This window comes from Artibeus jamaicensis, unplaced genomic scaffold, assembly GCF_021234435.1.
Source record: "Artibeus jamaicensis isolate MK-2021 breed Jamaican fruit bat unplaced genomic scaffold, CSHL_Jam_final contig_585, whole genome shotgun sequence".
NCBI lineage: Eukaryota > Metazoa > Chordata > Mammalia > Chiroptera > Phyllostomidae > Artibeus > Artibeus jamaicensis.
In genome coordinates, this window is record NW_026521894.1 from 20,113,576 (window position 1) to 20,126,874 (window position 13,299).

Here is a 13,299-nt window from a genome sequence, read left to right on the forward strand (position 1 = left end):
GTCAGGAAGTGTAATGCCTCCCACTTTGTTCTTCTGACAATTGCTTTGGCTATTTGGGGTATGCGGTGGTTCCATATAAATTTTAGGAGTTTTTCCTACTGCTGTAAAAAATGCCCTTGGAATTTTGACAGAGATTGCATTGAGTCTGTAGGTAGCTTTTGGTAGTATTGACATTATAACAAAATTAATTCTACTCTATGAACTTGGGATACCTTTCCATTTGAATGATGTCTTTCATTAGTCTCTTCTTGTAGGTTTCAGAATAGAGATCACCTCCTATGCTATTCCTATGCATTTCGTTTTTGATGCTATTATAAATGGAACTGTTTTTTCAGATCATTCTTTGGTGTATAGAAATGCTATTGCTTTTTGTATATTTTGTATCCTGACGCTTTACTGAATTTAAGTATTACTAACAATATTTTTGTGGAATCTTTAAGATTTTCTATATGTACAATCATGTCACCTGCAAAGAGACAATTTTACTTCTTCCTTTCCAATTCTGATGACTTTTATTTCTCCCTGCTTGATTGCTCTGGCTAGGATCTTCAATACTACGTGAATAGGATGAGAGTGGGCACCCTTGTGAGGGGAAGCAAAGTCAGGAATGACCCATGTTCTATCTTAGTGATGTCATTCTCATTTTTTTGAGTATGCATAATGTACTTTAATTAAAAAAATAATTGGCTGAAACTTATAAAGTTTCTGGACAGATGTGCTGTTTATTATATGTACTCTCATATACCATTGGGTCAAAAGCAAGACTTAGAGTGAAGCCAGGAAAGGGTGGGGAGGGAGAAAGAATTGGATACAAATACTGTAACAGGGTACTTTATTATATAGAGGATTTCCTGAGGACCACACCCTTTCCTATTGATTACCTTATATACAAATATTTGTTATTCTCAGATATTTTAATTATATCCAGTTCTAAAGAATAAAAATACTTGAATACTATATATTAATGCATCTGCAGTTGATTTATCATGGTAGTTTTTTTTAATTTCTACTGTGAATATACCTATTTTAAAAAATTTACCCAACAGAATTAAGTGGCTTCAAATGAAAATTCTTTGACCAGTGCTTCTCAAACTTTTGTATTCGTCAGAATCACCTGGTAGGATTGTTAAAACACTGATTGCTGGGCTCCACCCCAGAGTTTCAGTCGGTCTTGGGTGGGAGACTCAAGCATCTGCACTCCTAACAAGTTTCCGGGGGATGCTACTGGTGGTTCAGATAACTACGCTTAGTGTCAACAATCTGACATTTTATTTGGGGGGTTTCGTATTCTGTTAATTTTTCATGAGTTTGATAAAATGAAGCAAAACCACATACATAAAACTCTTGGTGAACAAAATTTTATTCTAAAAATAGATCTTAGATTTTAGTTAACAATGAAATATCCAAAGCTGGTCATTATAATAAAAAGAAAAAACAGGATTCACTTTAAAATTTTTTCTGAAAAATACAAAATTATCACTGTAATATACTGCCAACTCTCATGTATCTGTATTTGAATTATTTATTTTATGAATTATCCAAGGAAATTTTAAAATCACCGATTGGATTGTACCTGACAATATACATCTGAATTGCTTTTATCTTCAAGTAAATACATTCTCAAGGAATGCAAACAAAATGGAATGTTTGCTTTAAGTCAATATAATTAGGAAAAAATTAGAAAATATGCTCCAAAGCAAAATATTGGTTTGCCTCCCTGTTTCCCTCAAATTTTGCACAAAACCAAAAATACCTGACTTGTATTGAAATACTGGTATTTAAAAGTAGCAAATTATACAACTTATATACAGAGAAAAGACATAACTAAATTATTTCAAACCCAAAACAGAAAACTTTAAAGGCATTATGATGACATTTAGTATTTAAAAAGTGGTTTTTTACCTTCAAAGTGCTAAAGAAAGAAGTACGCAAGAAAATTTCAGGCCTGTCTACAAAGTCCTGACTTATTTGAGGTACTGAAACAGCAAGAATGTAAGGTACAAAACTACTTAAGTGTAAAAGGCCCCACTGCTCTAAGAGACTGGTTTCGTAATGTTTTCTCCACACAGCATGTGCCGCATCCATCCTGTCACGTCCGTATCTGGGGTAACTTCTATCATCCATGTGCATTCTATCAACAGGCCATAATGCACAGTGAGTAGAAATGATTCTTTTAAATCAAATCGCTTAATATAGTCTCCATAAACCAAAAGCTGATCACAAAAATTACATTTAAGTCCTATTAATGTAGCTGCGTGTTTACTAGGATGTCTTAGCTCATTTTTAGACTATTAGAAACTGGTGTGATTTATTCTGACTAATCTAAGATAGAAATACCATCTCAGTATGACACAATACCTCTTTTGTCAAAACTTGACCCTGAGTTTGAGTGCTGGGATATAAACTGTAAAACTGAAAACACTCCAAAATGTGTTGGCTAATATCACTGTCCCTGTAAGTACTATGCTTTTTCTCTCTGCTAACAATACATGTGAAAGTACCTCCTCTTCAGCAAGAGAGGAGTGGTGGGAAGAATACCCAAATAAGAAACTCTTGTCTTAAATCGTCGTAAGAATTGGTATTTTAGTATACAAATGCTGCTTCCCCAGCTTTTAAGTAAAATCAACAGTGCAGAAAAATGCAGTATGTCCACCTTGCAGGTTTAGCAGCATGAGGGGAGCGCTACAATCCTTGGCCTGAGGAGCAGAGCGTTACTCTACAGTTTCGACTGTACAGAGTGCTGAATGTTGTACTGGAAGTCAAATAAGGGGCTTTTAAAAAAGTTAGTTGGGTTTACGCTGCATTAAACATTTCTATATATTGAAAGCAGCTCTACATCTCTTAAAAATATTCACTAAATAATATAATAGCTGAATATGAAATAAAGCAATTTCCAGTGGTGACGATATTCTCACAGTAGCATATAATCTAACTTCTTATTTAATACTAGAAACTAAGTCTTTAAAACACTATACTGTTAAACATTGCAATTTACTGAAATTACAGAGGGAAGAAAAGATATTGTATCAACTGCCATTAAAGCTCAAAAGAAGTCATTAATAAAAATACAGGCTCTCACAGGGCTAAACTCCAGTATTGTTTCTGCTTTTATTTGATTTTTTTGTTTGTTTTGTTTTGGGAGGAGGGGATGCACTTTGTTTCTAAACCTAGGACTAAAACATAAAATATTCATGCTTTTTGACACTTAAACTAAAATTATGCTTAAGATCTGGCTTAATCATAAAATGCCTGACATCAGTAAACCAGCATATACCCAGCTCTGTGCAGCACTAAGTTCTCTGTGTGAGCAGGAAAGACAACCCACATCCTGAGTGCTGTGACGAGCTCCTTATTTGTTTGTCCGGATGGCACTGTGCCCTTCTGAGACGATGTCTTCCAATCACTGGCCCCATGTGACCAATGCCATGAGAAAATGGGACAGGACTTGTCTTACCATCTATTTCCTAAAAGCGAATATAACTACTGCATTACCTGTACGTTCCAAATGAAACCCCAAAACCCTTTTTACCTTTAGTAATCATGAGAAGTCTTTACATATTTATATGCTGTATTATACATTATATGCATGGCCTGTTTATACTGTTTTCAAAAAGAGAATATGGTCTTAAACTAATCGATAGGGATGCACCGATCTTCTTTCCAGTGGTCCTCATATTTCCTTAAATGATGGCATCATGTTCATCACTGTAATAAATCAAAGGTTAAAATTACTTTGTTTTGTATTTGTATCAAGACTACTTATATATTCATATTTTAAAGTAACAAATAATTTCAAGTTTCAGAATTCAAATTAAATGGTTAAGGATTGGAACAGTGGTTCAGGCTGTCAAACCTAAACTGAAATCTCTGCTCTGCCTCTTGGGGCTATGTGACTGTTCACAGTTAGTGATTACAACCCTCTTTAAAAAAGAAAACCACCACCATTTCTTGAGCGTTTACTATGTGCCAGATGTTATACTCCTGACTTTACACCCAGAACTCATGTAATCATCACAGTAACCCCGTGCAGAGGACACTTTCATTTGCTTGATGTATCCATTCTCCCATTTGGACAGGATCTGAAGCTAAGCAAGCATGTGAACTCCCATCCTGACCACTGAGCACTAAGCTGCCTGTTTACATAAGCACGGGAAGGCACCCTGCTAGTCAGCGGTCAACCAGGGCTAAAACTATTGGGTTGGCCAAAAAAGTCCGTCTAGTTTTATTTTCACCAATACCCTTATTGATTTGGATCTTTTGGCTATGTCTTGCTGTTGGCTTCTAGTGGATAGAGGCCAGGGGTGCTGCTAAACCTCTTCCAATGCATAAGACAGCCCCACAGCAAAGAATTATTTGGTTAAAATGTCAATAGTACCAAGAAACTTCACAAACCACTTGACATGTTCGGTCAGTGACAGCACCTTCTCCATACACTGCACAAATCTTTTTGGTGTTTCAGGTGCGTTTTTACCTCTCTTGAAATAATAAAGCATAATATGCAGAAAATGTTGCATATTTTCTTCCATCTTCAATATTAAAATGGCTACACAAAAGTCTTGGTAAGTTTTTTTTTTTAAGATTTTATTTATTTATCTTTAGAGGGGAAGGGGGAAGGAGAGAGGGAGAGAAACATCAATGTATGGTTGCCTTTTGTGTGTCCCCTGCTGGGAACTGGCCTGCAGGGAACCAGCCTGCAACCCAGGCATGTGCCCTGACTGGGAATCGAACTGCGATTGTGTGGTTCACAGGCCTGCACTCAATCCACTGAGCTACACCAGCCAGGGCCAAGTCTTGGTAAGTTTTGATAACAAAACCAGTTTTGGTAAGTTTTTTAAATATGCATGCTCTTATGACAGCTGTCACAATACAATCTAACAAAACTATTTCAAATGAAGTTAAAGACAACTAAGCACAAGAGCCATCATACAGAAAACAAACAAACTTCCTGGTCAACCCAATAAGTCTGCCCCAAACCCTGTGTCTTAGCTATTTAATTCCACTGTCCATGTAACTCTAAGAAACATAGGAGCTATCATTTTAATCAGTTAATATCCAACAAGTGAAAACTAGAAATGTTCATTGTTACTGGATATAGAGGGTCTCAGTTTCTTTCTTTTTTAATGTTTTAAAAAATATTTTTTATTTATTTCCAGAGAGAGGGAAAGGGAGAAAGAAACATCAATGTGCAAGAGCTACATTGATTGGTTGCCTCTCACACGCCCCCAAACAGGGACCTGGCCCACAACCAGGGCATGTGCCCTGACTGGGGATTGAACTGACAACCCTTTGGTTCAGAGGCTGGCACTCAATCCACTGAGCCACAGCAGCCAGGGTGAAGGTCTCAGTTTCTTTACTGGGACAAACATTAAGTCCTTACATATGGAACACCATTTTTTATAATTTCAAAGGAACTTCTGGCTTTAAAATGCACATTTTTTAAAATAAAGCACTAAGAAAAGTACAGCCAATTAAACGCAAACACAGTGCTTTCTCATCCCACAGACTGTAAGATACATCCTAATTTCAGAGGTGTTAAAACATGGAAAAAAACAAAAATGTTTACTTAGACTCAACTAAACATGGTATTTTTACCACCTACTGGTTCCTACATGAAAATCAAACTCCTTTTCGAGTCAAAGTGCTTCTGCCAGCAGTTTCCTCCCAGCAAGGGGGGTCTGGACCCTGACTTACTCCACAGGCCATGTGTGTCTAAGGGAAAAATGAGCCCAGAAGCTGAAATTGCATACTTCCTGGTTAAGGCAGTTTAAAAGGAAAATGCTTATTTTAATTTAACTGCTACACTATTTTATAGCCTCAACTATGTGAATACATATTGATATTTAAAATGAATACTTATTGATATATGAAATACAATTGGCATTTAATTTACTATAATTAAAATGTGCCTTCTGTTTAACTGCTTAAACTTACTAAGGAAACAGATGATAAATATTTCTAGAGCGAGTGATTTTTAAAAATTACTGAAAATTTTAAAGGTTCAATCAGTATTCCTGGGAAGTCTGTGTGGGATATGTATGTTGAAAACCACTTAAAACGAACCAGTTATGGAGAATGATCATCTAGTCTATGGTATTATACATGAACATCAAAAGAAGGAATTGGTACGTGTATGTAGAAGACTCAAATCTAAAAGGATTCTGTTGGTGTAACAAAAGCTGGGAGGTACTACCTCCAAAAATTGTAAGGCCTATACAATTTATGAAGGGGGAATATGGTTTGGTGATCAGGACTTGATGTAAAGCTCATCTAAAAAGTAGTGTTACTACAGATAAAATGATAATGTATATTATACTAACAAGTCATCTGATACAGTAAATTATCAGGGAAAATGTGGCTATCAGAAAAATTTCTTTAGTAGCTTTGCCTTTGTCATAGGAAGCAAAAACCATGTTTTTACCAAGGATGTTCTTTTAGTGCTACCGATAAACACAAGACGTGCTAGTCCGACAGCCACACGAAGCCTGATCCAGTGTTCCTGATGATTAATTACAGCTACAGTCAAGTAAAAAGGGTTGGCTTAACTTGGGTCTGTGGTAAAAATGTGTAACATTAAAAAATACAAACACATTTACAGGTACATACATCTATTTCTGTTTGTAAATATTTGTAATCAGAAGTTGTACATAAATAATTTACTTTGGGCATAGAAGATTAATGGGAACATAACTCATAAATCTATAAATTACTCATCTCTGAGAAGAATATCACCCCCACTACTCTGATGTTTTGTCATGATATTTAAATAGAGAAATACAGAAATAGTTAAAATTAAAGTCCTGGGCAACCAAAACTCACATGGTTCTATACTGAATGCCTCTTCTTGAATAATATACTTTGCATCCAATGTAAAGAATAGATAAAATTCCCAGTGTTAATGCAATACCACCAACAAAGCTGCCAATATCAAATTTTGAGCCTTTGTTTTCTTTAGAATTTATAGTTGCTGTGACTGAAAGAAAACAAAACAAAACAGGCTTTAGTACTTTTTAAAACCATTGTAATAACCTAAAATTTTCTGGATCTCTATATAAATGAACACGGAACTGGGACAGGGGGCCTCTGAACACAGGAAGGTGCTCTCCCGCATCTCTACAGACTCGCCTGGAGCTAGTTTTCTTCAGGTTCTCCAACACCCTGGACTTCCAGTCTCTTACCAGAACCTCAGAGGCAGCAAGACTTCTTGTTGGTTTTTTTCCTTATAAATCCTCTTAAGATTTTATGCCTTAACAAAAGAAGTCTGGGTAACACAGCTATTATCTTGAAATTGGATCCAATTTGAATAAATGTTTCTAACTGAAATTTCTCCTTTCGAATAATTTGGAAATCTAAACTATTTTGGTTTGAATCATGGCGAGAGCCTTTGAGACGTTATGTTTGATCTCAATAAATAAATTCTAGCAATAAAGAAACTAAACTAGATGAAGTAAAATACATAAAAACACAGAAAAGAAACCATAAAGTCTGCTATTTGTTCTCATGAATATACTAGCTCTTAAAAAGAACACCAGCGTTGGATAACTTGATCTTCTTAAGGGTTTTGGAACTCATGGTTTCACAAACCTCGTGTTTTTAAAAATGCAAAAAGTAAAGAGTGCTGAGACTCTGAAACTACATACATGATCACATCTAATACAATTTAAAAATATCTTTATGGCACAAATGAATTAAAATCAAAGTTCACTGTGATTTTGCTCTGGAAACCATGTAGACTGAGCCTTCCTGATTCCTTCCTACAATGAGGAAAAGCATTAAAGGTATGACAAATCTTCAAACCATAAAATAAAGTCCCCTGTTAGGATAAATTACATATTCACAAATGGGTCTTAGAGTCATTATTTGGTATGATTAAGTTGGAAAACCACTTTTTTTAAAGGGACAAGAACACTAAGTCAATTAGCTCTTTTCCTGATTTCTACAACTAACTTATTTAGTAAGAAATCACTGCCTAAATTTCTGTTATTTATTTTTGCAGAATGGAATGATGATCCAAATGTGGCACTTAAATTAACAACTATTTTCAGCATAGGAAAAGTAGATCATTTTTAATACATACTTGTTACTGATGAAGGAACAGACGTCACCGAGCTGTTGTGGCTTGCGGCCATCGTGGATGTTGACACCTGTGATGTGTTTTGTGAAACACTTGTTATTCTGGGTGTAGACTTTAAGGTGGTAGATGGTGTATTTGCTGAGATCCCTGGTGTTGTTGTCACTTGGGAAGTTGTTGAGGTTTTCGAGGTGGTGCCTGCAGTCACATTTTTTGTGACTACAGTAACTGAAGTTGGTTTTACTGTGGATTTCAAGGTGTTGACTATGGCTCCGAAAACTGAGGTTGTAGATGGTTTCACGGTCGTGCTGGAAGATCCATTCCTATCGTCAGGAGGCACAGGTGGGACAGTCCCTGTAAGAATATCAGAAAACATTAAAACTGGACTTCCAGCCAAGATGGAGGTGTAGGTAGATAATACTTTGCCTCCTTGGACAACGAAAAGGACAACAAATTTATAAACAAAAAATAACAAAAACTGACAGAAAATCAAACTGTATGGGAGTCTGACAACCAAAGAGTTAAAGAAGAAACATTCATCCAGACCAGTAGGAGGGGTGGAGACAGGCAGCGGGGGTGGAGAGGACACTCGGCAAGGCGGTGGCTGGAGGACTGGGCGGGTGAGGCGGTGGCTGACGGTCCCACATTAGTGTGCAGATAAACTGGGAGGAACAACTGGGGAGTGAAACAGACTGCATAAGCCAGGGTTCCAGTGCAGGGAAATAAAGCCTCAAAACCTCGGGCTGTAAAAACCTGTGGGGGTTGCAGTGGCACGGGAAGCTCCCAGCCTCACAAGAATTCGTTGGAGAGATCCATAGGGTTCTAGAACATACACAAACCCACCCACCTGGAAATCAACACGAAAAGGGTCCAATTTGCTTGTGGGTAGTGAGGGAAGTGAATGAAAGCCAGCAGACAGCCGAGCAAATGGCATTGTTCCCTCTAGGACCCCTCCCCCACCTACAGCAACGCAATGAAGCAATGTGAATTACCAGACTCCGGTGACTATGTAAGGCTCTGCACTTTACAATGTAACAGGTGTGCTGAGACAGAGACATATGGCCCGAATGAAAGAACAGATCAAAAATCTAGAAAAACTAAGCAACAAAGAGATAGCCAGCCTATCAGATGCACAGTTCAAAACACTGGCAATGAGGGTGCTCCCAGAAATGGTTGAGTATGGTCACAAAATAGAGGAAAAAGTGAAGGCTATGCCAAATGAAATAAAAATATACAGGGAACCAACAGTGAAGGGAAGGAAACCAGGACTCAAATCAACAATTTGGAGAAAAAAGAAATAACAGAACAGAATGAAGAAACAGGAATTAAAAAAAAATGAGGAGCAGCTGAATAATGTCCGGGGCAACTTTAAATGTTCCAACATCTGAATCATTGGGGTGCCAGAAGAAGAGCAATAAATTGAAAACTTATTTGAAAAAATAACAGAGAACTTCCCCAATCTGGTGAAGGAATATGACTTCCAGGAAGTCCAGGAAGCCCAGAGTGTCCCAAAGAAGTTGGACCCAAGAAGAAACACACCAAGGCACATCATAATTATACTACCCAAGATTAAAGATGAGAATTTTAGAAGCAGCAAGAGAAAAGGAGACAGTTGCCTATAAAGGAGTTCACATAAGATTGTCAGATGATTTCTTAAAAGAAACATTACAGGCAAGAAGGGGCTGGAAAGAAGTATTCCAAGTCATGAAAGGCAAGGACCTACATCCATGATTACTATATCCAGAAAAGCTATCATTTAGAATGGAAGGGTAAAGTGCTTCCCAGATAAGGTCAAATTAAAGGAGTTCATCATCACCAAGCTCTTATTATATAAAATGTTAAAGGGACTTATCTAAGAAAAAGAAGATAAAAAACTATGAACAGTAAAATGACCACAAACTCACAACTATCAACAACTGAACCTAAAAACAAAAACAAAAACTAAGCAAACAACTAGCCCTGGCTGGTGTAGCTCAGTGGATTGAGCGCAGGCCTGTGAACCAGAGTATCATGGTTCGATTCCCAGTCAGGGCACATGCCTGGGTTGCAGGCCAGTTCCCAGCAGGGGACACACGAGAGGTAACCATACATTGATATTTCTCTATCTCCTTCCCTTCCCCTCTAAAGATAAATAAATAAAACCTTAAAAAAAAAACTAAGCAAACAACCAGACCAGGAACAGAATCACAGAAATGGAAATCACATGGAGGGTTATCAGCAGGGAGGGGGAGGGGAAGAATGTGGGAAAAGGTACAGAGATTAAGTAGCATAGATGGTAGGTACAAAATAGACAGGGAGAGGTTAAGAATAGTACAGGAAATGGAGAAGCAAAGAACTTGTATGTATGACCCATGGATGTGAACGAAGGGGGAGGAATGCTGGTGGGAAGGATGTGCAGGGGAATAAAGGGGAGAGTAAAAATTGGACAACGATAATAGCATAATCAATAAAATATGCTTAAAAAATCTTTAAAACTGGAGCTATGACCCGGGGAAACTAAGACCCCACGTCACTGTGACTTTCATGGTTCCACAGAAACAGGTCTAACAAGTAAGGCAGCGTGAGAGATACTTTAGTCCATTAATAAATACTCAGCAGAAACCAAACCTACATTTAAGAATTTCTGCGGAGATATAAAAAAAAAGGATTGAGTCCCTTCAATACTGGGATGATGTCTTAACCATTTCTATCTGAGGATCTTACCATACTTCCTGTCCCAAACATTAGTTGAATAGATAAGTAAATTAATAGATATGAGAGGGTTTTTTAAATTAAAAGTTTAAAGTCTCTCTGCCACATCTTTCCAGCTTTGAGGACAACCAGTAGTGGCATGTTTCAAATTCCTCTTACGTTTTCTCCACTTTGGGTCTCTGTGTGTTATCTTCCACTGAGTATTATCTAATATTTTTAAAAGGCCTAAGACCTTTTAAAGGTACTATAAAGACCACTAAGTTAAAACTTTCTAGCATATGATACAAATGCTATGAACTTGAACTAATCTTTTACTATTAAATTCTGAATACTTTATATAGATAAAATATGGTTTAACATTGAAATAATCACATTTTATTTTAAACTAGTGGATGAATTCTATTGCAGTGAAATGAAATACAGCAGATAACTAGCATTTATATATCTTTAGAACAAAATGATCTTTGCAGAGTAAATCAATGAAAGCAATGCTGCTTTTGGATTCAACACACAAACACAGCCCAATTCCCACTCCCTGCCAAAATAAGAAATGTTATACAAAGTCACATGGGCAAAAATAGAGATCTACTTTTAGTTCTCCACTAAGAAAATCCAAATGTGTTGAAGAAACAACTAAGCAGCCAAAACTACGAATTGACAAAACAGGCCAGTATGTTTTGTTTCAAACTGTATTTCATGATTAAATGTGTAAACTGCAATGCCCAGATTCGCTCCTCAAGGTCGGAACTCATATCCAGTATTCCTCCTCCCTCGTCTGTAAAATAAGTAAGTGCTGCACTATGAATGATCCTATGCCAAGGAAGTCTGGAGGTCTTCCTGTTCCCTTAACTGTTCAGTTACTGACCAGCACCTCCAAGGGGTGGCACCTGCAGAGATTCCTGCAGAAGAGACTGCCCAGGACTTAACAAAGGATCAGGTCCTATCTGACTCTGCCAGTCTTAGCCATTCAGTCTCCTGCGGCCTCTGAGAAGCACAGGCTGTAAAGGCTTTTGGGGTGAGGGCTGAGCAAATAGGTAAAGGGGTTCAAAAGGTATAAACTTCCAGTTATAAAATAAATAAGTCATAGGGATATAATGTACAGATGGTGACTATAATTGATGATACTATATTGTATGTTTGAAAGTTGCTACGAGAGTAGATCTTACAAGTTTTCATCACAAGGAAAAAAGTCTGTAACTGTATATGGTGATGGATTTTAACTAAACTTACTGTAGTTGATCATTTTGCAAATATCAAATCACTATGTTGTACACCTGAATCTAATATGTTATATGTCAATTATACCTCAATAAAATTAAAAGGTACTAAAAACAAAATACGTACAAAATAAAAAGCCCAAAAGAAGGTAAGTTATCGGAGGGTGTCACTGTGCTATGTGTCTACCCCCACCTCTGCCCCTGGAGAGAAAGGAGAATGCTACCCTTCATCTCAAACAACACTGGAAAGGCAGCAAACTCTTTGACCAGTATTCCTGATTGGTCTTAGCAGTTTTTTCCTGGATCGGTCTCTTTGAGCAAGGGCAACAAAAGAAAAAAATAAATAAATGGGGCTCCATCAAAGTAAAGAGCTTTTGCACATGAAGGACACCATGGACAAAAGTCTTAGAAACCGTGGACACTCCCTGTGTGTCCCTCCAGATCCCTCCCTTCCTCATCCCACCAGCTCTCTGACCTGAGAGAGAACCCTTATGAATTGTACTGACAGGCTACCGTACCACCTACGCCTCTGGTTTGGTTCAGCCAAAGAGAAAGCATCATTTGTTAATGCTTTACATTCTGCCTTATTTTTATTAGCTTGTATAACTAACTGATTTGACTGAAAACGCAGTGTCCTTTACTGCTTGGGACTAGATCCAACCAGGAACAGGCTGGTTAACCTGGAACCAGGAACAGAGTTAAGCCCAGATCTGTGTGCTCTAAAGCTACCTGTCTGTCTACATGTACTGGGTTGGCCAAAAGCCCATTATGTGTTTTTCTGTACGATGGCTCTAGTGTTGCTCATTTGTCTTCAACTTAATTCAAAACAATTTTGTTAGACTGTATTGTGACAGCTGTCATAGTAGCATGCATTTAAAAAAAAACTTATCAAAATCGGTGAATTTTTGTATAGCCATTTTAATATTGAAAATGGAAGAAAATACACAACATTTTTGGCATGTTAAGCTTCATTATTTTGAGAAAGGTAAAAACTCAACTGAAATGCAAACAAACAAAAGATCTGTGCAGTGTATGGAGAAGGTGCTGTGACTGATCAAATGTGTCAAAAGTGGTTTGTGAAGTTTCTTGGTACCCATGACATTTTGGCCCAATAATTCTTTGCTGTGGGGCTGTCTCATGCCTTGGAAGATGTTTAGCAGCAACCCTGCCTCTACCCACTGGAAGCCAATAGTGGGAGATAGCTGACATACTCAAAGTATCCAGATCAATAAAGTTACTGGTAAAAATGAAAAATGTGCAAGTTTTTGGCCAACCCAATATTTACTCAATGAATACTTAAACAGTATTCATTCTGAACCAGAC

General features: G+C 37.4%; 1 protein-coding gene across 1 annotated transcript in view; it reads right to left on the reverse strand.

Moving 5' to 3' along the window:
- Nucleotides 1–1,342: 1,342 nt before the first annotated feature.
- Nucleotides 1,343–13,299, reverse strand: part of TMEM123 (transmembrane protein 123) — a 36,885-nt gene continuing 24,928 nt past the window's right edge. The window contains exons 2-4 of the mRNA XM_037151881.2: nucleotides 8,075–8,422; nucleotides 6,817–6,970; nucleotides 1,343–3,705 (exon numbers count right to left, since the gene is read on the reverse strand). Coding sequence (XP_037007776.2) covers nucleotides 3,681–3,705; nucleotides 6,817–6,970; nucleotides 8,075–8,422 — 527 coding nt within the window. The 3' untranslated portion in view covers nucleotides 1,343–3,680. The remainder of the gene's footprint in view (nucleotides 3,706–6,816; nucleotides 6,971–8,074; nucleotides 8,423–13,299) is intronic.